The 22,182-nt window shown below is 37.7% G+C and overlaps 2 protein-coding genes across 3 annotated transcripts; both read left to right on the top strand.

The window, feature by feature from the left end:
* The first annotated feature begins 37 nt into the window (after nt 1-37).
* On the top strand, nt 38-12,174 carry pir (pirin). The gene is made up of 6 exons (XM_016267087.1): nt 38-411; nt 520-612; nt 3,486-3,566; nt 4,822-5,028; nt 9,059-9,143; nt 12,086-12,174. Exons 1-6 carry the CDS (start codon nt 322-324, stop codon nt 12,172-12,174), a joined length of 645 nt encoding a protein of 214 aa, XP_016122573.1. The 5' UTR covers nt 38-321.
* Nucleotides 10,855-20,050, top strand: LOC107569323 (vascular endothelial growth factor D-like). Of its 2 annotated transcripts, XM_016255428.1 has the most exons (7): nt 10,855-12,339; nt 16,458-16,656; nt 16,747-16,937; nt 17,391-17,524; nt 18,506-18,609; nt 18,831-18,952; nt 19,496-20,050. In XM_016255428.1, the coding sequence occupies exons 1-6, from the start codon at nt 12,250-12,252 to the stop codon at nt 18,926-18,928; spliced, it is 816 nt and encodes a 271-aa protein (XP_016110914.1). In that variant the 5' UTR covers nt 10,855-12,249; the 3' UTR covers nt 18,929-18,952; nt 19,496-20,050. The 2 variants fall into 2 exon arrangements, with proteins under 2 accessions (XP_016110914.1, XP_016110986.1); XM_016255500.1 differs by lacking the exon at nt 18,831-18,952.
* The last annotated feature ends 2,132 nt before the right edge of the window (nt 20,051-22,182 follow it).

Here is a 22,182-nt window from a genome sequence, read left to right as displayed (position 1 = left end):
GTAAATGCAGTCACTCTTATGTGGCTCAAAATATTGCATTGTCATTGTAACTTGCACTGCGCCTTTAAATAATCCGAATCTAGTGGGATTGACTGTGATCTGTGTAGGAAACCATGGCAAACCCAAAACGTCAACATACAAAACATACACCTGTCATAGGTGAATACAGATTTACTATAAGAGCGAATAACACTGCAGAGCAGAGTTGTGTCTAAATAAATGTTCATCGTGTTTCGTTTTTGACTTCCGGTGCATTTGGGAGCTCACAAACAGAACTAAAGCAACATATTGGGATTATAAGAAGATATCAAGGTGTTTATCATGATTAGAAGAGTTGCTAAGGTCGTTTTGAGTGTGGAACAGTCTGAAGGCGTCGGGGCTCGAGTTCGCCGGAGTATTGGACGGAAAGAAGTACGTTTTCATTGCTGTTTTTAGCATTTTTATATAACGCATGAAACTCGTTTTTTTTTATGCACGATGACACGTGGAATTGCATTGCATTGCACTGTTTTATTTCAGATGAAGAATCTCGACCCTTTCTTGATGCTGGATGAATTCTGTATCGCCAAACCAGCGGGTTTTCCTGATCATCCTCACCGTGGATTTGAGACGGTAAACGCTATTTATTTTCCAGCAGTCAAGACTCAAACTAAGTGTACTTTCAAACTATGAATTAATACAGTAATGGAAAGACCGACACTTCTTATATTAATCCTTGCAGTCAGATGAAATGAATTGTTTTTTTTTAATGCACGATGACACGTGGAATTGCATTGCATTGCACTGTTTTATTTCAGATGAAGAATCTCGACCCTTTCTTGATGCTGGATGAATTCTGTATCGCCAAACAGCGGGTTTTCCTGATCATCCTCACCGTGGATTTGAGACGGTAAACGCTATTTATTTTCCAGCAGTCAAGACTCAAACTTAGTGTACTTTCAAACTATGAATTAATACAGTAATGGAAAGACCGACACTTCTTATATTAATCCTTGCAGTCAGATGAAATGAATTGAAGTAAATCGCGGTGTTATGTTACTAGCCTTCTACTTCCTGTTGTTTCTGATCAGGACAAAACGGGTCTTCCGCCAGGAGGCGCGTGGCGGCTCAAAAAGACACTTCAGCACTTTTATTGTTGGCTTACGAAAGACTTTGGTACACTTAAATGTGTAGTTGTTTAATTCTATTAAATACCTAAACATTTTCTGATAAACGGACATCTGTTTTCTGTGAAACAACTAGTACTCTTATCCTGCAATAACAAGCGGCTGTGATTAGGCCATCCAAAACATCGCTGAGAAAAGTAACAGGTACAACGTGACAACATGTTTCTTGGATGATGCTTCTACAGCCGTCTGAATAATTAAATACGACAGGCTTATTACATTTTTTTTCAACTAAATAATGACACTGAGAATGGTTAACATTCACTGAATTAAAAATACACTATGAAAAGAGTTCAAATAGGAGAAGGTGGACCCATCGCAAAGATAGATTACTTTGACCACTAGAGGGCTCACAGGTTCTTAACGTTTTAGCACTGCAGTCACCCAAACTGGCTTTAGTTGATTTTCGCTTTGAGGTCGTCTATGTTAATATACAAAACATTGACAAAATTCACTTTTAGCACACAGCTTTAAAAAAAAAACCAAAAAAAAAAAACCTGACAATAAATATTGATGACTCATCCTGTACTACAAATTTTTTTTATCCAATCAGATGCACTCTGGAATGATAATAGCCCTTCCCTGCAAACAAATGCAACCAACTAGAAAGTAGCAAATTCTGGTTTGTTGCTGTGATGTAACTAAAGCCTATTGGGTTTTCTTTCTCAATTTCTTTCTTTTCTTTTTAAGGAGTCCTTCAAAATGTCATGTCCAAACAGAAAAAAGGCAATTTTAACAAAGCTGCCGAGCCTATAAAGATTGTCCAGTAAACCACTCCCATCGTTTTTGGCAGTTTAAAGTACTCAAAAACTGTTCGCTCAATTGTGAGAGAATGCATGGTCATTAAAAACGCTTCCTTTAAAATGTCAGTATTTTGGCCAGAACTGGTCCTGAGAGTATTTTCTGAAACTTGACTAAAGAAAAGCTGACCAACTCACTCAGCCTTCTTGTCTCCTTATTTATTTACAACATCTGATGTACTCATTTGTTTACTCACAGTTTGGCAATGTGTTTGGCATAAACTGTTCCTATGGAAAGTGGGTCTGTGCAGCTGTGGAAATCATTTAGACTTGTTTCCTTAAACAGTTTGGTGTCATCTATTGCCATCTGCACAGATATAGTCTCATCTCATTCACTATACAGAATGAGTCTGACTATGTGTCACCTTTCTTCATGAATGGATTTTTCTTGTAATATTTGTATTCAGAGATTTGCTGGAAAGTGACTCATTGTGAGAGCACTCTAAAGCCAAATTCTGGCTAAATATTTATTCCCTCTAGAGTGGTAATTTGTTCAGCAGGCATACAGTACATAACACAGACAAACAATATACAATGGACTTTAGTCCGGATAGATGCAAATTAAAACAAGGCTGTGAAGGATAAATATCCAGTCTGCTCGTCGAGTTTAGGCTCTCTTTGTAGGTTTTAGAGGTTTCATTTTTCATATGAGCATTATTAGCAGAATTGGACTTCTAGGTTGCCTAAAACATGCAGGTGTGTTTGCTCACGAACAGCCACGTGACCGTCAGATCACAGCTGTGCTTGCAGATCACAGGCTGCCTGTGGCCACAGGTCAAGCAAGCCTCCGAGGGTTCAGATGTTGACCTCTTACCCTGCCTCACGTATCCTGTTGAGAGCAGCATTGTCTGTGTGGGAGATGGCATGCAATCCATCCACGCTGTATGTCGGACCACCTGCAGCTGACCATGTGCATTCATTTTTACTTTTTCAGTGGACAAATGGGAAAAGGCTTCGGGCAGATTTTGTTAATTGGAAAGATGTTTATTTAATATATGCAAATTTTGATTATGACACATTAGCATCTAGCCTCTAGCTTTTTTTATGCTGCATAAAAGACCTTTACTAGACATACGAAAAATATGTGTATTCGTATTTATGTCAGAATTATTTACTGATCAAATGTTCATTAGATCATCAACCGCTAACACTTTTTTTATTTTCCATCTCACAGCCTAGGATGTATCTGCTTTTGGCATTTAGCTTTATAGTCCGTCAGGGCTTTACCAAAATCCCTCAAACATAAACTTTTTGCATCTACTCTGCAAACACAGCCCTTGAAATATGTTTCACCTTTCACCTGTATGATTTTTGACATGTTTATTTTCCTCTAAATGAACGTCAAGTTGATGACTTTTCCATACTGTCTTTTGCATGAACATTTCCCCAAGAAATGGCTTCATTTTCAATCAGAAAACTACAATCTTACACCTCATCCCTGTGTTTCAAAAGGCTTCACATGTGGGACTTTTCTTTCATTCCCACATATGTGGTTAAATATGTTTTGCTTTTTGCACAGGTAACATACTTGTTGAGTGGAGTAACAGCCCATGAAGACTCCTGTGGTCACAGTGGGAGGTTAGAACCTGGGGATCTTCAGGTAGAACAGCTTGTAGTAATTTAATCAACACTGAACTTTTTTTCATGTGAAATTTTGCCAATGGAAAATAACTGTTACGTTAAAGACTACATGTCTAATATCATTTTAAAATGACCTTTGGTCCCACTTTATATAATAGGTGGCCTTAACTACTATGTACTTAGATAAAAAAAATAAGTACAATGAGTGTACTTATTGTGTTCATATTATATTGCATAACACTTTTGCTGGTATTGAGGTGGTATACGGGTAAGGTTTGGTGGCATGGCTAGGTTTTAGGGTGGGCTAAGGTATAAGGAATTGGTCAACATTGTAATTATAAATGTGATTACAGAAATTAATTACAGATGTTATTACATGCAGGTATTTTTTAAATATAAGTACAATGTAAAAACATGTATGTACACAATAAGTGCATTGTATCAAATTATTAATTTAAATGTAAGTACATAGTAGTTAAGACCACCTAATATAAGTAAAAAAGCCAAAAGTACACATCAGAAATATGTACACTTACGCAAGTATATTATAGATAGAATGAAAGCCACCATTTTAATTTTTTTTATATACTGACTGTAAAAAATGGTTGCAAATTAAAATAATTTAAAATTAAGCTATAATTAAAATGTATTTACGTTTAATAGGATGTTATATCCATGCATACACACAGCTTTTACACCCGTAGGGCACTTCCTGTGTTTTTCGGTGTCATAAAGCTGTCTCAATTTCTCCCGGGTCAGTGAGGGAATGTTTTAATGGGCATTTAATATGTCTGTAGGCCTCACTACTTTAACTACAGCTCGCACCTAACCTCCAGCTCCTAACCTATAGCCTCACCATCAAACACTCAGGGACTCCCTGACAAAACCAGTAGCACAGAGTGTTTCACTCCATAACTCAAACCACCTAGTGCCCAATGGCTCCCTGAGAGGGCTGCTAAACCTCAGAACGAATGGAAATTTCCACTAAGAGAGAGCGAAAAAGGAAGAGGTGAAAGAAAAGTGCTCTATTAGGTATATTAAGCTGTTGTTGTAAAAGTGGAGTGGTTAATTTTTATGTTGAAATAAAAGCTCATAAAGATCTCTCATGCTCCACATGAAGATGACATTAACCAGTGCGCAAAGCCCCTGAACCAAGCGGTTGGTTAGTCTGTTTATTGGCAAATACTACCAGATAGGTCTTCCATTAGGAATAGAATGGAATAAAACATTAGTATTTGTTCTCACTTCTAGTTCTTTGTTTTCTGTTATGTTAGTGGATGACGGCAGGTCGTGGGGTAATTCATGCTGAGATGCCTGTGTCGGACGGACGCATTCATGGCCTTCAGCTTTGGGTGAACTTGAAAAGTGCAGATAAGATGGTGGAGCCTCAGTACCAGGAGCTGAAGAGCAAAGAGATTCCCAAACCCAGCAAAGATGGAGTCACTGTGAACGTAATCTCAGGGGAAGCTCTTGGACTAAAGGTAGGTGTTATAGCACAAGCTACTGATCTGAGAGCAGTTTTGTATTTTGTCTTAATTTTCATGGAAAACTGGGAAATATCTGGGAATATATATATATATATATATATACAGTGCCTTTTTTTTCACGTTTTGTTATGTTGCTGCCTTATGTTAAATTGCTTTAAATTGCTTTTTCCCCACATCATTCTATACTCCATAAACCATAATGGCAAAGCAAAAAAAAACAGGTTTTTAACATCTTTGCAAATGTATTAAAAATAAAAAACTTAAATAATTCCATTGCATAAGTATTCTGCGACAGCTGAAATTATTGCTTGTAGATGTTACTACACTTCAAGTGAAGTTAACCTGTGACAAATTCAATTGAATGGGTATGATTTGGAAAGGCACACGTCTTAATAAAAGGTCTAACAGCTGAAATGCATATCAGAGCAAAAACCAAGCCCTGAGGTCAAAAGAACTACCTGTAGAGCTCAGAAACAGGTTTGCGTCAAGCCACACATCTGGGGAAGATCTGCTGCATTGAAGATTCACAGAAACATGTAGCCTCCATTATCCTTAATGGAAGACGTTTGAAACAACTAGAACTCTTCCTAGAGCTGGTCTCCTGGCCAAACTGAGCAATTGATGGAGAAGGGCCTTGGTTAGACTGGTGTCCAAGAAGCTGATAGTAGGCGCGTTTCCATTACCCTTCAAATTGCGCAAATTGAAATTGCGAATTGAAAATAGGCCTAATGGAAACGCGTCAATTTTGCAAAAACGGCCATATATCGCAAAAAAGTTTTTACGCTCGCATGAGGTGGTTTTTCAGGCTATGCGAAAAAGGATTAATTTGCAAAACTGCAATGGAAACGGCTTTTTCGCATTTACAGGTCACATGGCGTATGTAAAAGTCATATGATCATTCTTCAATGTACTATAACCTCCAAGAAATACTTCATAAGTGGCCGCGCTCCAGTATAAGGGGCTTTCCCTACTATTAATACTTAAGACAATTTACACTGCACACGTCTGCGGTGCAGTGTGGCTCTGATACGGCCACTGAAGCTGATTACAGCCACTCAATGCTTGTGTTTATGTTTTTATACAGTCTATGGTTTATTCCAGCCATGCCACGCACGTTTCTGAAGCGGCTCTCTTTGCTGCTTCTGTAAAGATACATGCATAAGCCTCCTTTGAATAAATATAGCCACAATCCGTCAAAATCCCACCAAAATGCGTTGCCATGACTTATCACGAGAGGCAAAAGGTTACGTTTAAGTCTCATAACATTGGTTAATGGAAACGCCGTCACTTCGCAATACTTTTTTATCGACATTCAGAAAATATTGCCAAAGTTTTGCACAAATCTGTAATGGAAACGCACCTAGTCACTCTAGTTGAGCTCTATGATCATACATGCAGATGGGAGAAACCTACAGAAGGATAAACATCACTGCAACACTCCACCGATCTGGGCTTTATGCCGGTGTGGCCAGACTCAATCCTCTCCTCAGTGAAGACACATGAAAACCCACTTGGAATTTGCAAAAAAGCACCTAAAGTACCCTTATACGCTGAGAAACAAGATTCTCTGGTCTGATGAACCTCAATTCCAAGCATAATGTTTGAACGAAACCAAGCACTGTTCATCACCTGCAGAGTACCATCCCAAAAGTAAAGTGTGCTGGTAGCAGCCTGGGGCTGTTTTTCAGCAGCAGGGACTGAGGGACTCGTCAGAGTAGAAGAAAAGCTCAATGCACCAAAATATTGAGATAGCCTTAATAAAAACCTAGTCCAGAGCATTCAGAACCTCAGACTGGACAGAAGGTTCACCTTCCAAGGACAATGACCTTAAGCACACAGCAAGAGTGGCTTATAGACAACTCTGTGAATGCCTTTGAGTGGCCCAGCCAGAGCCTGGAATTGAACCCAATCAAATATTTCTGGAGAAACCTGAAAATGTGCATCTGCCCCCATCCAACCTGACAGAGCTTGAGAGTTGAAGAGGTGAGGTGAAAAATGGCAGATAATTGCCAAATTCTGATGTGCAAAGCTTGTCGCATCATACACAAAAATACTTGAGGCTGTTAAGATGCTTCAGCTAAGTAATGAGTTATCTAAGTAATGAGAATACTTATGCAATGTACTTATTTCAGTTTTTTATTTTTAATAAATTTACAAAGTTGGTGACAGTTCTGTTTTTGCTTTGTCAGTATGGTGTATGGAGTGTACATTGATGTGGGGAAAAAAGTAATTTAAAGCAGTTTAACATAAGGCTGCAACATAAAATGTGAAATAAATGAAGGGGTATGAATATTTAGCAAGGCACTGCATATACGTATATATATATATATATATATATATAGAGAATATATATTGGGATTGTTGAGGGAAGTCTATTATGCTCACCAGTAAAAGGTAATACTGTGAGGTATTATTACAATTTGCTATGATACAATTTAAAATAAATTTAAATATATTCTTATTCTTCAATTTTAATGTATTGTAATTTATTCCACCAGTATCCAATGCCACATGATTCTTCAGAAATCATTCTAATATGCTGACTATTCAATTATTGATGGTATTTAATTATTAATAATACAACTTTTCTTTTAAATTGTAACAATATTTCACAATATAACTTTAATTTTAATTAAAAAAAAGAAAAACAAGCAGGCTTGATGAGCATAAGAAGCTTGTTTTGAAAACATAAAAAAATCCAATCTTTTGACCATTAGTTTAATATAAATGGTTCAATAGAAATAAATCAGGAAATCATCAGAGTTGTGTGAATGTAGAAAAACTGATTTGTGAATGAACAGTTCATTTGAATAGTTTTCAATGAGTCACTCAGAAGGTTCACAAATTGGAATTATTCATAAGCAGATATATTTGATTAGGAATGGAAATACTTTAAAAATACTTATCCAGTAATAATAAACAACTGGATAAGTAATGGAAATTCTTTGTTCAAAGCATGTGGGTGTCTTGGAGTAAAGTCGTTTCTAGCCTAACGTAGTTAGCACAAGTGCTTCACAGAGCAAAGGTGCTTGTTTGGGAGCCCAGTTTCTCCTTCTTTTCCTCATAGTTTCCATTCTTATCCCTCTTTTCACTATCAGTAAGTATGCCAAAACCTTCAAAAAACTATTTAAAAAGTTTATTGTATTTAAAAGGTCTCTTAGTAGTTTTCAGATATACTAAAGCATTAATATGAAGTATGGATGATTTTACCAGTCAGAAGGCCTTCATGTTTATCAGGTGATAAAAAAGATGCTCCTCATAATTATTCTAAACTCTTTGAACCAAACCACTGAGTGAAAAAAAGTAGTCAGTACGCCTCCGTTTGCCAGACACTTGCATCTGTTTATCGTCTGTAATTTCGCAAACATGTTCATTTGTGCATCCATTTATCAACACATTACGACTATTACCCACACCTCGGTCTGTCTCTTTCCCATCTATGATTTACGGGAAATACAAAATACAAGATCCTAGAGTCATGTTGAGCAGCTATAACCGAATGTTTGATCCAAACGGCCGACTTCTTTGTAAATGTTCCATCCAATCAGAACGTCCCATTTACAATCCGATACTGGAGTCCATCAGGCGAATTGCTGCTGCAAGGGCATCCTCTGCCCCCTCTCTCAGACAACAGCAGGAAATTCGGAGCAGGCTTCATTGGAAGTGGTTTTTGTAAAATGTTTTAAATGTAAAATGTGGTTATGGAGGGTTTCTCTAGGGCAGAGGGGTGAATGCAGCATTGAAGTTAAATGTGGGTCAGCCAAATACTTGGGCTTACTGGAACCAGATATGCACTGGAACTCACACACAATGTTTTTACATCTGTTTGAGCTCATAATTTAAACAATATTGAACAATTTCCCTTGTTTTTTGTCTTTTAGCAATGACAAGATCTGGTAAAAATGGATATGTTATGAATAAAGAACATAAAATGTTGTTTTCACAGTAGTCTTCTGCTGTCAACCATAATTTTTTCCAGATTAAATATTATGTTGTGGTACTTACATGCCTTTTCTGTTGCCAGTCAAAGGTTTACACGAGAACTCCAACCATGTACCTCGACTTTGTGCTGAAGGAAGGTGCAAAGCATTTGCAGCCTATTCCTAAAGGTAAAAAAATTATTATCAGATGTCTTGATGATTATTTAATTATTATTATTTTCCATTAATCCCAAAGTTACTGTACAGTACTTACAAACATTATAAACGTGGTTTACATGGCATTTTTCCTAGTTAAGGCAAACAAATTTTGAGTAAGTCTTTATTTTGCTCATTAAATGCATGACTGTGAAACATCATACCTTACACACAATTCTGGGAAAAGATAGTACTGTGTTATTTTAACTCAAATAGTGGATAAAGTCATAGTTCATCCATTGAGTCACTAAAGCAGTGTCTCTTCTTTTGGCTCATCTTGAGAGGTTTTGAAGGCAAGATATTAAAAAAAAGTTGAGTGCCCATGAATTGTGCTTGTATAAATGGTACAGAGTTTTAAAGTGCTCTTAAAGGTATAGTGTAGCCTTTTGGCATGAGTATCAAGCTTTTTTGTACATCAATATCAGAAACTGACCGCAGATTAGAGAGGTTGAGTCAGGCTTTTTGGTCCTGGTTCTGTGTGTCCAAATGCAGCCTCAGAATGGTCAATACAATCACATCAAGATAAGAAAAAGTTTGAGTGGTACTATATGACTTCCTGAAATCTCTTGCTTCTAATGCAGAATATTAATATGATATAATATGGTATAATGTTCTGTAATTTTTTGATACTTTGTAGTTTTTATAGTTATTTGCACTGAATTAACATGTTAAATTGACAGTGCTAATTTGAATAGGTAAATATTGCATATAAATATATTTACATGTGTTATATTATAAACATTCTGTATTTCTACATTATTCAAAATATATATTTTTTTAAACCAGAGGATTTATTTATTTGTTTCAGGGCCTTTTGTCATGAACACACAAGAAGAGATTGATCAAGCCATCTCAGACTACAGATCAGCCACTAATGGATTTGAGAGGGCAAAAGTTTGGCAATCAAAGATCGGTCAAAAGTTCTAAATTTTTCTTGGAAGATCCCTTTCTATGGGAATAATATGTGCTTTGTTTATTTTTTTGTGCCTTCAACTTATTCTGCGGCTCCAAGAAGTATTTGGATATTTAAATCACACTTATAACCATGTTTCATTTATTTAAAAGCAACATAGTAAGCTATAGTGCTTCAAACATCCAGCAAAAAGAGATTTTAAATGACGTATGGACACTTTCTGGATGTCTTTCTGTTCATAGTTAAAGGGATAGTTCACCCAAAACTGAAAAGCACCCCATGATCTACTCACCCTCAAGCCATTCTAGTTGAATATGACTTCTGTCTTCATTCAGACAAATACAATTGGAATTATCTTAAAACATGTCCTGGCTCTTCCAAGCTTTATAATGGTAGTGAATGGCTGTTGAGATTTTGAAGTCTAGAGTGGACTTCTAGCGGATGACGTAGAGAAGTGACGAACGCGGTAGCACAGAGGAGAGAGCAAATCAAAACACTGTTCACAAATTAGTACAAAATGAGGATTTATAAAGAAAATTGTTGGATGAGACCGGATAAATATGGATATTTTTCTTACACAAACGCATCGATTTGCTTCATTCACCCCCTGGAGCCATGTGGAGCACTTTTTATGATGGATGGATGCACTTTATTGGACTTCAAAATCTCAACAGCCATTCACTGTATTATAAAGCTTGGAAGAGCCAGGACATTTTTTAATAGATTGTATTCGTCTGCAAGAAAAAAGTCATAATATACTGTATATGCTAGTACAACTGTGTGAACTTGAGGGAAATGGACTTTATACATCCACTAAAAATCACCTTGGGATCAGTTGTTAAAAGTAATTATAAACAGCTCAGAAAAACATCATTTGTTTGCAGATACCGGTGTGATAATTTCATATAATACACTGACATTCATATTTTAAGTGCGACTTAAGGGTACACATATTTGTGGGGCCACATATGCAAAATGTTACTCCAATTATTTCTGATATATTTCTGATAGTTACAAAGTCATGTATTACTTTTAATCTATGTATTTCTTGTAATGTTTTTTAATAATGACCTTTTATTTGAATCTATTAATTTCTGTTTTTATTTTGTATTTGGCTCTTCACATTGTATCCGATCACAACATGATTTCCTTTATCCAATATCTGTGTCATTTTAGATCTACATTTGACCACACAATTCATCCACATTTGATTAAAGTGATGTTGAGAATCTACACAAACAATCTAGTAATAGATTCCTTTGACCGCTGATAATAGATTATTTTGAAGCTTTTAAAGTTAAAGCATTCAGATGATCCAATAGAGCTCGTAGAGTGTGGGTGCAGAGAGCGGCACTCACAGCCCATTACACTGCATTAAAACTCCCTCTAATTCCCGACTCGTATTACAAGCTCATTGTTGGGTCTGCCTGAGAGTGACACACACACACAGATAACAAGAGAAAGGGCATGTCGGCTTAGTTCCCCTCCTATTTCATTCCACCACTTTGCTGCATTTAAGTGGGATATTGGCTGCATTCAGTCTCTCTTCTCCACGCACTTTCTCTCTCTCCTCCCTTTATCCCTCCGTTCCCCCTTCCCTCCTCCCCCTCTTTCACTCCTTGCCCTCTGTAGAGGTCTGGATCACATTTAAAACCACATGTTCTGTGTGCGAGCAACTGAGCCTGGAAGTCGGCAAGCAGGAAACGTGGTGACAGCAGAGTGGGACTGGAGCACACAGCGACAGGACAGACATGCATGCCTCCCAGACAGCCTTGCACGCACTGGTGGCTGGAGAAGACTGGATGTGAGCCCTTGGCGGATTTTGCAAGCACATATAGTTTGACTCATCTGGATCCGTGGAGACACTGGGCCAAATCTGGCCAAGACAGATAACAGCATCAAGGGGTTGTCCTGATCAGAGAGAATCGCAGAAAAAAGGGAAAAAAAGGTCCTAGACTAGCACTGATTGATGTCTCATTCTCCTCCTCTTTTTTTTTTAAAGAGGAAAGCTCATTTGGCTCCGGAAAGCTCGTTGTGACAGGTCTCTGTTGGTGCGCCTGTGTGGTCCAGTGTGAGAAACCTGCTTCGTGATTTGTGAGTGTATACGCAGACTGGCCTCCCTCGCTGTTCAGTCACTGGACGGTATCCTGGAGAGTTAGTAGCAAGATGAAGACACAGAAATGTGCTGGACTTCATATGTTGTTACTCCTGTATGTCAGACTGATGCTGGCCGTGGACGCCTACAGACCCCAGAGAGTAAGTATGGCATCCCTCAGCAGACATGTAGAACACCAAGTGCAGCCAAAACCTCAGGACATTTTGTTTGTTTACAGTCAAATTTGAATGATACTGAGGTTTAGTTGAAAATAGTTTATTTTTATTTTTATAGGTTTTCAGTTGTTATACATATAAAGTTGGGAGGTCTTTAAAATGCAGAGTCTGTCCATTTACACTTAAAAATAAGGGTTGCGAAAGCGGGTTTTCCAACGATGCAAAAGAAGAACCAAAGTTCTTAAAATAAATTTTTTTTTCTTAGTTCTTAGAGCATTTAAAAAATCTAAAGAACAGTTATCCACTGTAAAGAACCTTTTGCGGAATGGGAACGTAGGTTCTTCATGGAACCATTGATGCAATAAAGAACCTTTATTTTTAAGAGCGCACTCACCCTTATGTCATTCTAAACCTGAATGACCTTCATTCTTCTAAGGAAGACAAAAAAGTTATAAAGAATGTCCATAAAACAGCATTAGACCTCACTGACATTTTTAAAAATATCTTTTTTTTTTAAGTTCTTTTTTATTACTTTAAAATGGCTAATCCAAGAGGATTTAAAGTCATTTTGCACTGACTCACTGAGCAGGGATCTGTGGCAAGCTCAGCAGGGCCGGATGGGGCCTCCTGCTGTGACCTTAAGGTCCCTTACTAGCAAATTCGATCATTTTTTCTGTATGTTACTGTGCAAAGTAAGGCTTGAATCAGTCTGAAGTAAATGACAATGTTCAGAATTGCAGTCTTTGAAGTAAGATGGTTCCTCTGGAAGCACACTTGGGAACTCAGTGGCTACTAGTGAGAATTTCAAAAGACAAGCTGCTAAGGCCATTCATCTGTTTTTCTGTGTGTGTTTATCAATGGTAGGTTATGTAAGAAGGGTTATGGGTTCCAAGCAGTGGCGCAATAGCATAATATCCAATTAGTTTTTACAGATACACTACATAAAGAGGCTGTGTTAGCATATGTGTGTGGCATGTAGCCTGGTATCCAAGTGCAGCCTGAGGCATTGTAGGGTCTTTTATATGTTCAAGCTCTCAATGTTCTCATCCGTCTCATTTCTTCTTCCTTGTTAGGGGCCTCCACCTCATTAATTTTGCACAGTTGTAACTCATATTCTTACTTTCTTTTACTCTCGCTCGTTCTGTTTGTTGTTGCATCGTTTAAATGGGTAAGTGAAAGCAGAGGGCTACACCCTAACATATTGAAGAGATCATAGATGATCATGTCAATACACGACAGCAGGATGCAAGACTTCTCTAGTGATGACTTCCATATCGCGTGCCAGCCCTCTCCATCCCGGCCTCGGCTGTTTTACTTTCCACGCGCTTTGTGGCTTACCCATCTCATAAAAGCATTATTGGAAGTCCTTTGGCCCCTATTGCCATTTTTTATTCGCCTTTTTTGTGGGACACACCCGGTGTGTAGTAAACAATCAAAACCAAGCCAGTGCTGGTTTTTGCCTGCTTAACTCAATATTCTCAATATTGAATGAGAGGTGGCAGACTTCAGGGTTTGTATGTGCTCTCCTCCCCATGTGTGAGATCTACTCCATAAACTCTTGCTCTTCTGTAATGAAGGGTGAACTAGTGACCGATGCATTGACCAGGGGTGCGTTTACCAAAAGTAATGGTCTTAAGTTCAGCGGTACCAAAAAAGTACCCACTTAGCCAATTAATATCAGCTGGTTAAAGCTGCAGTCCGTAACTTTTTGTGGTTAAAAATGATCAAATATTTGAGTATCAATATTTGAGCAACCAGCCAGTGTTCAAAACTACCACCTTTCTTTAGCCCGATTCACAACGGTTATCTTATTATAATGTTTTCTCATTTGAGTGGTACTGGTAGGAACTCGCGGGAAATTGGAGCATGCTGCCACTGCGTCATTAGGTGCGTTCTACTTGAAGCACAGCCACAGATGGCAGTTAGAAGGGAGAATAATTAGCTTTTTGGGTTAAAATAATTTCTTAATATAAAATTTGAATGCTATGACAATTAGAGATTAGACTGTACAGAAATTGAAATCTTCACCTTAATACACACTACATACATATAGTCATGCAATGCTGATGTTGTTAACATTAATAATTTAAGAACAAAGCATAACAATAATAATAATAATTTGCACGGTTTGATGTGATATGAGCTAACCGATCGTTAGATTTAATCACCATTGGTAGCGTGATTTATTGTAATGCTTTTTTCCTCAGTTGGTCAGAACAAACGTGGCAGACTTGTTACTGCTTGTTCAGATGACAATATCCAGTGAAAATTCTTATTTGGGTCATATATTCCAAGATGTAGGCTAGAATCTGTGATTCCTAAGTACAGTATCCACAGCGGTGCGGTGACTGACAGCCACACATACACCTCAAAACATAAGACTCATCCGCACTGGAGCCGTGCTGGTGCACAACCCACGCAAGGAAGATAATTCTGCAAATAACTGCAGTTGCAGGTTTCAAACAGAGATGGAGACAATGGTAAAATTTACGGACTGCAGCTTTAACTAAATAAGTAAAAACACAATTACAGATACATTTTGAGTAAAGTGTAAAGTAAATGCTCATTTAATCATTTTTTTCAAGATGTATGTACATATGCTATCATTCAATTTTTTTTCTACTTCTGTTAAGAAAAAAATAGCATTACACAGCATAAAATCTGCCTAGCAGCAAAACAAAAAACGTTATATTACTAACAATATTGACATTCTCCTTTCACTACAATCAATAGATGAGTCACAAGACAGTGCCCATTGTGTTTGTATGAAACAAGAGCGTGAATCTGCATTGTTACACAAGAGATACTAAAAAAGTAGCCAGATGAGCACACTGATATACAGCGAGAATATTAGAAAATATCAGACCGCAAAATGCCACGATTGACCAATAAGAAACATGTTCCAGAGAGAACCATGTAATGTGCATCATATCGGCATTATACTATACCCTACTCCCTAGGAATCAATATCGCCACTGGCCACTGAAAGTGTGACCACTTATGACTTTGTCAAGGTTATTCTGCAGCTGTCACTAGGCACTTAGTACTGTAATTATTCAATCCATGTTTTGCAAAACAGCCATGATGTTCTGTTCATATTGGTGGCACACGTCCCAAACTCCAATCCCTGAGATCTGTGTCTTCACTGAGCTTCTAAACAGGTGGTTCATACTGAGCTAATAGAGCGTATGTTCCAGTTGTTTAGAGTGAGCCTCTGCCAGAGGGTGTTCCATGTGTTTGGCTACACAAGCTGGTTTGAGAGAAAAAAAAATTTAACTTTATGGCCTGACAAGCCTAGACTGTGCACAAAGCTCTAGATAAATTCTAAAGATTGAGAAATCTAGAGAAATCCAGCACTTAGGTCTCACAAAGTCTGTGTGCAATTGTCCAGTCAGCAGAACTATGTATAATGATTCAAGGCTCCATTTACCCATGCTGAAGGTTGCACTGTCATGTCAATATTTAATATATGTATATCTTTAACAAGTTGTAAGGGAACACACTGTGGATTATATTGAGATTGCAAAACTAAGGATCTGTATGGTCTGATGCAACACTGCATATTCATTTGTGGCAGAACTACACGAGGAACAGCTGCATCCTTTCCCTAGTGTAACACCGATTCTTTACACAGCCAAAAAATGCTGAGAAAATCCAATGTTGATTATCACTACTGCCCTCTAGTGCATAGAAAGAAAATGTTCCTTTTAATGTGCATTCAGATTTTTTTCTTTTTAAAAAGTTGTAGCCTTCCACTGAAGAAATTAGTAGCTGTGTGCTATCTATCTAGTAATGCGTTGTTAGTTTTATCCTACTGGTTGGCCTTTTATTATGGCAAGACTTCACATACCTCACAGACAGCAGGATGTTTGTATGATGCAAGTCTTTGTAGTAAGTTGTAAAGTTGGGAAAGAAAGGTGTTTCTAATTTGTGGGCATTCATTTTTAATCCTTCTATTTATCTAACTCCCGCTGTGATGTTCCATACTTTTGGCTGAATTTTGCTCAGCATGCTTCAAACAAATTCTTATAAAAATGTTTTAACTCTGTATTACAATCAGCAGCCCTCATTCTTTTCACATTCAAGATTGCATTTCTCCATAGGACATAAACCAGGAGAGGTGGGAACAGGAACTAAGGGAAGCTGGGAGTCTGGATGAGCTTCTTATGTTGACCGAATACCCAGACTGGAAGCTGTGGAGATGCAGGCTCAAGCTGAAGCACTTTGAATACGCCACTCCGCCGGAGAACCGCAGGTCAACTCGCTATGCAGCTGCTTCGTTCAGCCCAGAGATGCTAAAAGGTTGAGACCCTCTTGCAAACATAATTGCGAACATGTGATGTCTAAGTATTGTACATAGATTTGTGTACCTAAAAAGTACCTTGTTTTCAGATATTGATGACGAATGGCAGAAAACACAGTGTATGCCCAGAGAGACGTGTGTAGATGTGGCAAAAGAGCTGGGCACCAATACAGCTGTGTTCTTTAAGCCCCCGTGCGTCTCAGTCTTCAGGTGTGGCGGCTGCTGCAACAAAGAGGGAGTTACCTGCCGTAATACAAGCGTGACTTATGTCAATAAAACTGTGAGCACTACTCATTGCATTGCGTGGGTATTACATACAAATTAATGTCCAATACAATTTGTTTGTACTTGCTCATTTATATGGAAATTATGTTCAGTTCATTCAATATACAATCAAAACACAGTCTTAAAGGGACAGTTCAACCAGATATTAAAAAATATATATCTGTCATCATTTACTTACTTTATTTACTCTCATACTGCCCACTTTTATGGTGCTTTTGTGTCCTTTTTAAAGTTTTAAAGCCTTGGCATCGGTCGATTATAAATGAATGGAAAAAATCGACCGGAATCATTCTTCAAAATTTCTCCTTTTGCGTTCTACAGAAAAAAAGAGGTTTGGAACAACATGAGGGAGAGCAACAATATTTGGCTGAACTATCTCCTTAACATGTGTTAATGTGTACATTCTGTTCCACTTAACTGTTTGTAAAAGACATCCTCTTCCTCACAGATTTTGAGTGTGAGTCTGGCTCCGTATAAAACTGGACCAGAGCCCGTGCTGGTGAAAATAGCCAATCACACTGAGTGTATGTGCCAGGAACATTCGCTGATCCGCAGACATGTTCGTGAGAAGCACAAGAAGAGGTTAGTAAAAGAATAGGTTTGTGTGAAACTGGGTGTAACCTTGACATGGAATATTAGGTATACAGTGTAATATTCAATAATGATAGCTAATGTTTCTTTAGTTAAAGGGGTCATATGATGCTTTTTTAAAGATCATTATTTTGTGTATTTGGTGTAACAGAATATGTTGACATGCTTTAATGTTCAAAAAACACATTATTTTTCAAATACTGTACATTATTGTAGGTCCTCTATGCCCCGCCTCTCTCAAACGCTTAGCTGATTCAGAAGCGCCAGATTGTCATAGCAAAGTCAGAATAACCTCCTCTCCTAGGTTCACGAAACAGTCGTCCATAAAATGCATTGCTGTTCTGTTGTAAGTGATCTTGAAGATTCCTAAATGCATCTACTTCCGGAAGGCCAAATAAAGTGCTTTTGCTTTCGCCTAGAAACACACAGCGTCTCCCTGACATGGCTGCTTCAACACTAACTGCGGGTCTTTCTTTGCGTGCACATTTGGGCAGCATTATGCAAATATTTCCACATAGTGAGGTAGATATGTGGGGGCGTGGCAGAGTCTTAACTTTGATAAAGAATTCAGGGGTTCAGGGATCTTATCTATGCACAATCAGCTTGTAACACTCCAAAGAGAAAGGAAAACTTGAAATCGCATCATATGACCCCTTTAATAGTTTTAGAAAATTCCAGACTGATTACAAACAGGTAGGGTTGGATGAAGTTATCAATGAGGCAATCAGCATTCCCCTACACTTACACTGAGTGCAATGCATTTTTACTGAAATTGCCTGGGTCTTTCTTGTGGTGTAACATCAAACTCCTTGAAATGTTAGACCCAACCCTTATTTTTCCAGTGCCATGCTGTGTTATTCACTGTTGATACAACAATGTTGCTCTTGGAGAAATTACAGATTGGACCTGCTGAGTGGCAGCCATATGTGCTTGCTGGCGTAATAATATGTCTGTGTGTGTGTGTGTATGCAGTTGCTCTCCTACACGTAAGCCAGAAGACAAGAGGCTGTGCAACAAAGGTTTAATATGGGACTGGATGGCAGAGCGATGTGTGACGTACCCCTCCAGTAAACAAGGTCAGTGAGTAATTGATTTCAACTCACGTATTGCCACTTCCTGTTCTGGCCTAATGCACGGATGCCTCGGTTACTTTTTATTATATGTTAGTAGCTATATTGCAGGAACTTTTATTCAAAATAGACCCATTAAGGCACACACAAGAACATGCTTTTTTTGCACATTTATTACATCTGCGCTAAAATTTTTATTTTATTTATACTTTTTGTTTTTATACCAGAGCCTCTGTCTACTGTTAGTGAGGAGGACTGTGAGATTGATGTAGAGCGATGTGAATGTATTCCAAAAGTATGGACACACAGATTACACCATACGTGACACGATTCAACAAATCTTCTGAAGGTAGAATGATTTTCAAAAATATTGGATATTAAAACTCATGTAAGGCCTTATGTTTGAATGAAAATTAGTTTATTTGAGTGTTTTTTTTCTTTCTTTATTTTTTTTCAAATACTTGATTCTGATTGATCAGTCATGGCAAACATAAACTGGTGCCATCTTGCATCTCATTTATCGATTGTATTTAAAATAACCTCAGAGGACTTCAGGAATAATTTTACTGTATTATTGTTCGGGTCTTCGTTTTTTAAAGATATTATACAGATAAAATGATAAGCAAATATTTCAGAGTAAATAATTCATGTCCATATTTAGTTCGTAAACATCCATCTAATATGCCACTCCATCTGATCACCCTGTCGAGATTTATTTTGTGATAAATCCAGACTGTAAATTATCCCTCGGGATAGAAGTAAAGTGCTTGATTTTTAGTTGTAAGCACAGAATGTTAATAGGATTCATGGCAAATATTAATTTACGGAGGAATGTTTGGGCTATTTCTTATGATTCCATAATAACACTCAGTTTCATTCATATTTGTTACAGCGGCAAGAGAGAAAACAACGATGAACACAACGCCCTGACAATCTGCAAATGCTGAGCGCAGAGACTGCAAAACACCATTTAATTTATTTATCTCTCTATTTATATCAAATAAAAATACTTTTATTACATTTATTCACACATCTCATCGGTAACATGGCAGCGATAGCTTTCTAAATATAAAAACAATGCTGCTTTTCTGTTTGAACACATGAAAAATTATATCTGAGGTAAATGTGTCCTTTGCACTGAAGACAACGTTTCACCCTAAAGAATGTCTGTGGAATTTCTAAGATATAACTTACATCTAAAATAATTATATTTAAGTATAAATTATAATTTTTCAAAATGTTCCCTGGTGGGCTAATAGGGTCTACGTGGGTTCACGTCATGTTTCCATGGCACAAGAGGAGTCATACGGGATGGTGTACATACAAAAGTACTTCATTACTCCACATACATTGAGGAAATGATGATAAATTGATGTGTTCACAACAGAGCATGCTGCCAACAATTAAACAAATTATGTATTGGAGATGAAAGCTGTTCAAATAAAAAACGGCAAATTTAATAAATAGACCTATGATTGTGATGTTTTCACAGAAACCATTTTAATGTAGTGTATGAAGTATTTTCAGAGGAAAAAATTAGTCATTGGCATAAAATCATAGCATTCCTGTGCTCTTATAATAGGCTACAGTTTCAATCACTTTGGTTTGTTTTAGCTTTAGTAGCCTATAACCTGAAATCCATATTAATCCAACAACGAATGGTTCATTTCAATAGTGCTTGATTAAATTAAGGCAGGGCTGATTGTCACAAACACCATGGGCCTCATTTATAAAGTGTGTGAACGCTCAGATTTGATCTTAGAGTGTGCGTACGCTTAAATCCACACCAACGCTCATTTGTAAAAACTGCCTTTGACGTGGAAAAGTGCTTAGTGTCACGTCAGGAGGGTCTGAGCAGACGTACACACTTTTTCTTGTCGGAGTAGGCTACTGCAGGTTTTTGAAAATGTAAGCTGTTCTTACAGCTCGCTGTTCTAAATGAAAGGATTTGGATGATGACTGGTGATCTTTTATATGTTAATGACATTAATTAGGACTAGGAGTCATTTACAAGGCATGAGAGCTGAAACCATTCAGTGAAGCGCAAGTTCAAGATCATTTGCGATTCAAAGATTTCACAACTGAAAGATAGGCATACGTGCATTTTCTGTGCCTATGTTCATTCTATGAATCACACGTAGCCTACGCATATTTGAGAGATGATCAAAAGAGCAAATTTAAGACGGTTTCTTCACATAATTTTATAAATGATGCCCCATATCTCTATTTAACTATGAAACAAAAACTTTTAAATTATAAAATTTTTTGTGGTTTAACGAAAATGTTTGGACTTTGTACTCGCTCTTAAAAAGTATATGTTTACTGAACTGTATCTTTCTTTCTGGACAATAACATTGGACATATTTAAGGTATGTTCTTCTAGAAATAGACTTTTAAAAATACACTTAACCTGAAAAACAGTTACCAGGGTGATGACTAGCCGGTCTATCCTGTACCAAGATGTCTTCTATTAGGTTAGAAAATTAAGAAGAAAGCAGTCAGTGCAACCTGACAAAACTGAGTGCACCTACAGCCAATTAATTGTATTGGTGACTGTTCAGTAGCCTACCTGTATGCTTTGTAGGTGGTTTGGTCTTGGAAAGTCAGATGAAAATTTCCTGTAGATTTCTGTTCCAGTTCTTCTTCTTCTGTTCCTGTTTATAGGCTACACAAGTATTTCTAATTCCTTGGTGACTTCTCTTTATGTAGCCAGTAATGCCCAGCTAATTTTCTCAAACAAAGCGCTAGTGTCCATTCTTCCTCCGGTAAGATTTCCACGGAAAGATTTACAGTAGGCTACACTTACAGTAGGCTCAATAATTAACACAAAACTTTTGTAAAAACACCATGACTCATATTCTGATGCATTACCCTGTCTGATGATAACTAGCTACCTGAATAACAGATGTCAAAGCTGACTCCAATTAAACTAAAGTGACACGTAGTTGGCTCGCACATAAAGGACAGTGTCGCGACAGTAGACTTTCTCTCTTTCAGTAGCTTTTCCAGTTGACTAATTAGGCTAGTTTTCCGATGAGTAGAGATTTAGCATATCAAACCACTAAAACTCTATTCTTTGCCACATTAAATTGCAACAGCAGCTTCATATTGACGTGAACTAAAATCGACTCTCCGATGCATAGAAAAGTCGCTGGTAGCTTGAGAAGTTACAGTCACCACTGATTATCAAAGCAAGTCGAAGTTAAAATGCTGTAAATTTCTTCCAAAATACAGGGCTGTGATAGGTGTGGTTGTGATACATGGGTGAACAAACCCATGCACTGAATGGGGCTTATTTCCTGAAATGAACTAGGCCTACTTTCCACATATATTCCACAGAAAACACAACCTGCCACTCCTGACATTTTCACTCAGACACTTAATCATCTCCTTAAGCTCATCCATGACAGTTCGGACATCCTCTTCCTCCAGGTTGTGACTTCCCCACACGCTCTCTGTCCATTACAGTTGAAGGTCACATGCACAGTCATTGCCCCCTGGAGTGTTAAATGTCTGGGAGTCGTCCAAGATATCTTGACCTTTACAGATCACTTTGTGCCAAATGCACACTCCAGTCTC

Source organism: Sinocyclocheilus grahami, unplaced genomic scaffold (genome assembly GCF_001515645.1).
Source record: "Sinocyclocheilus grahami isolate Dianchi unplaced genomic scaffold, SAMN03320097.WGS_v1.1 scaffold3.1, whole genome shotgun sequence".
NCBI classification, from domain to species: domain Eukaryota; kingdom Metazoa; phylum Chordata; class Actinopteri; order Cypriniformes; family Cyprinidae; genus Sinocyclocheilus; species Sinocyclocheilus grahami.
Note: the sequence above shows the minus strand (reverse complement) of the source record. Positions and strands in the feature narration are given on the sequence as shown.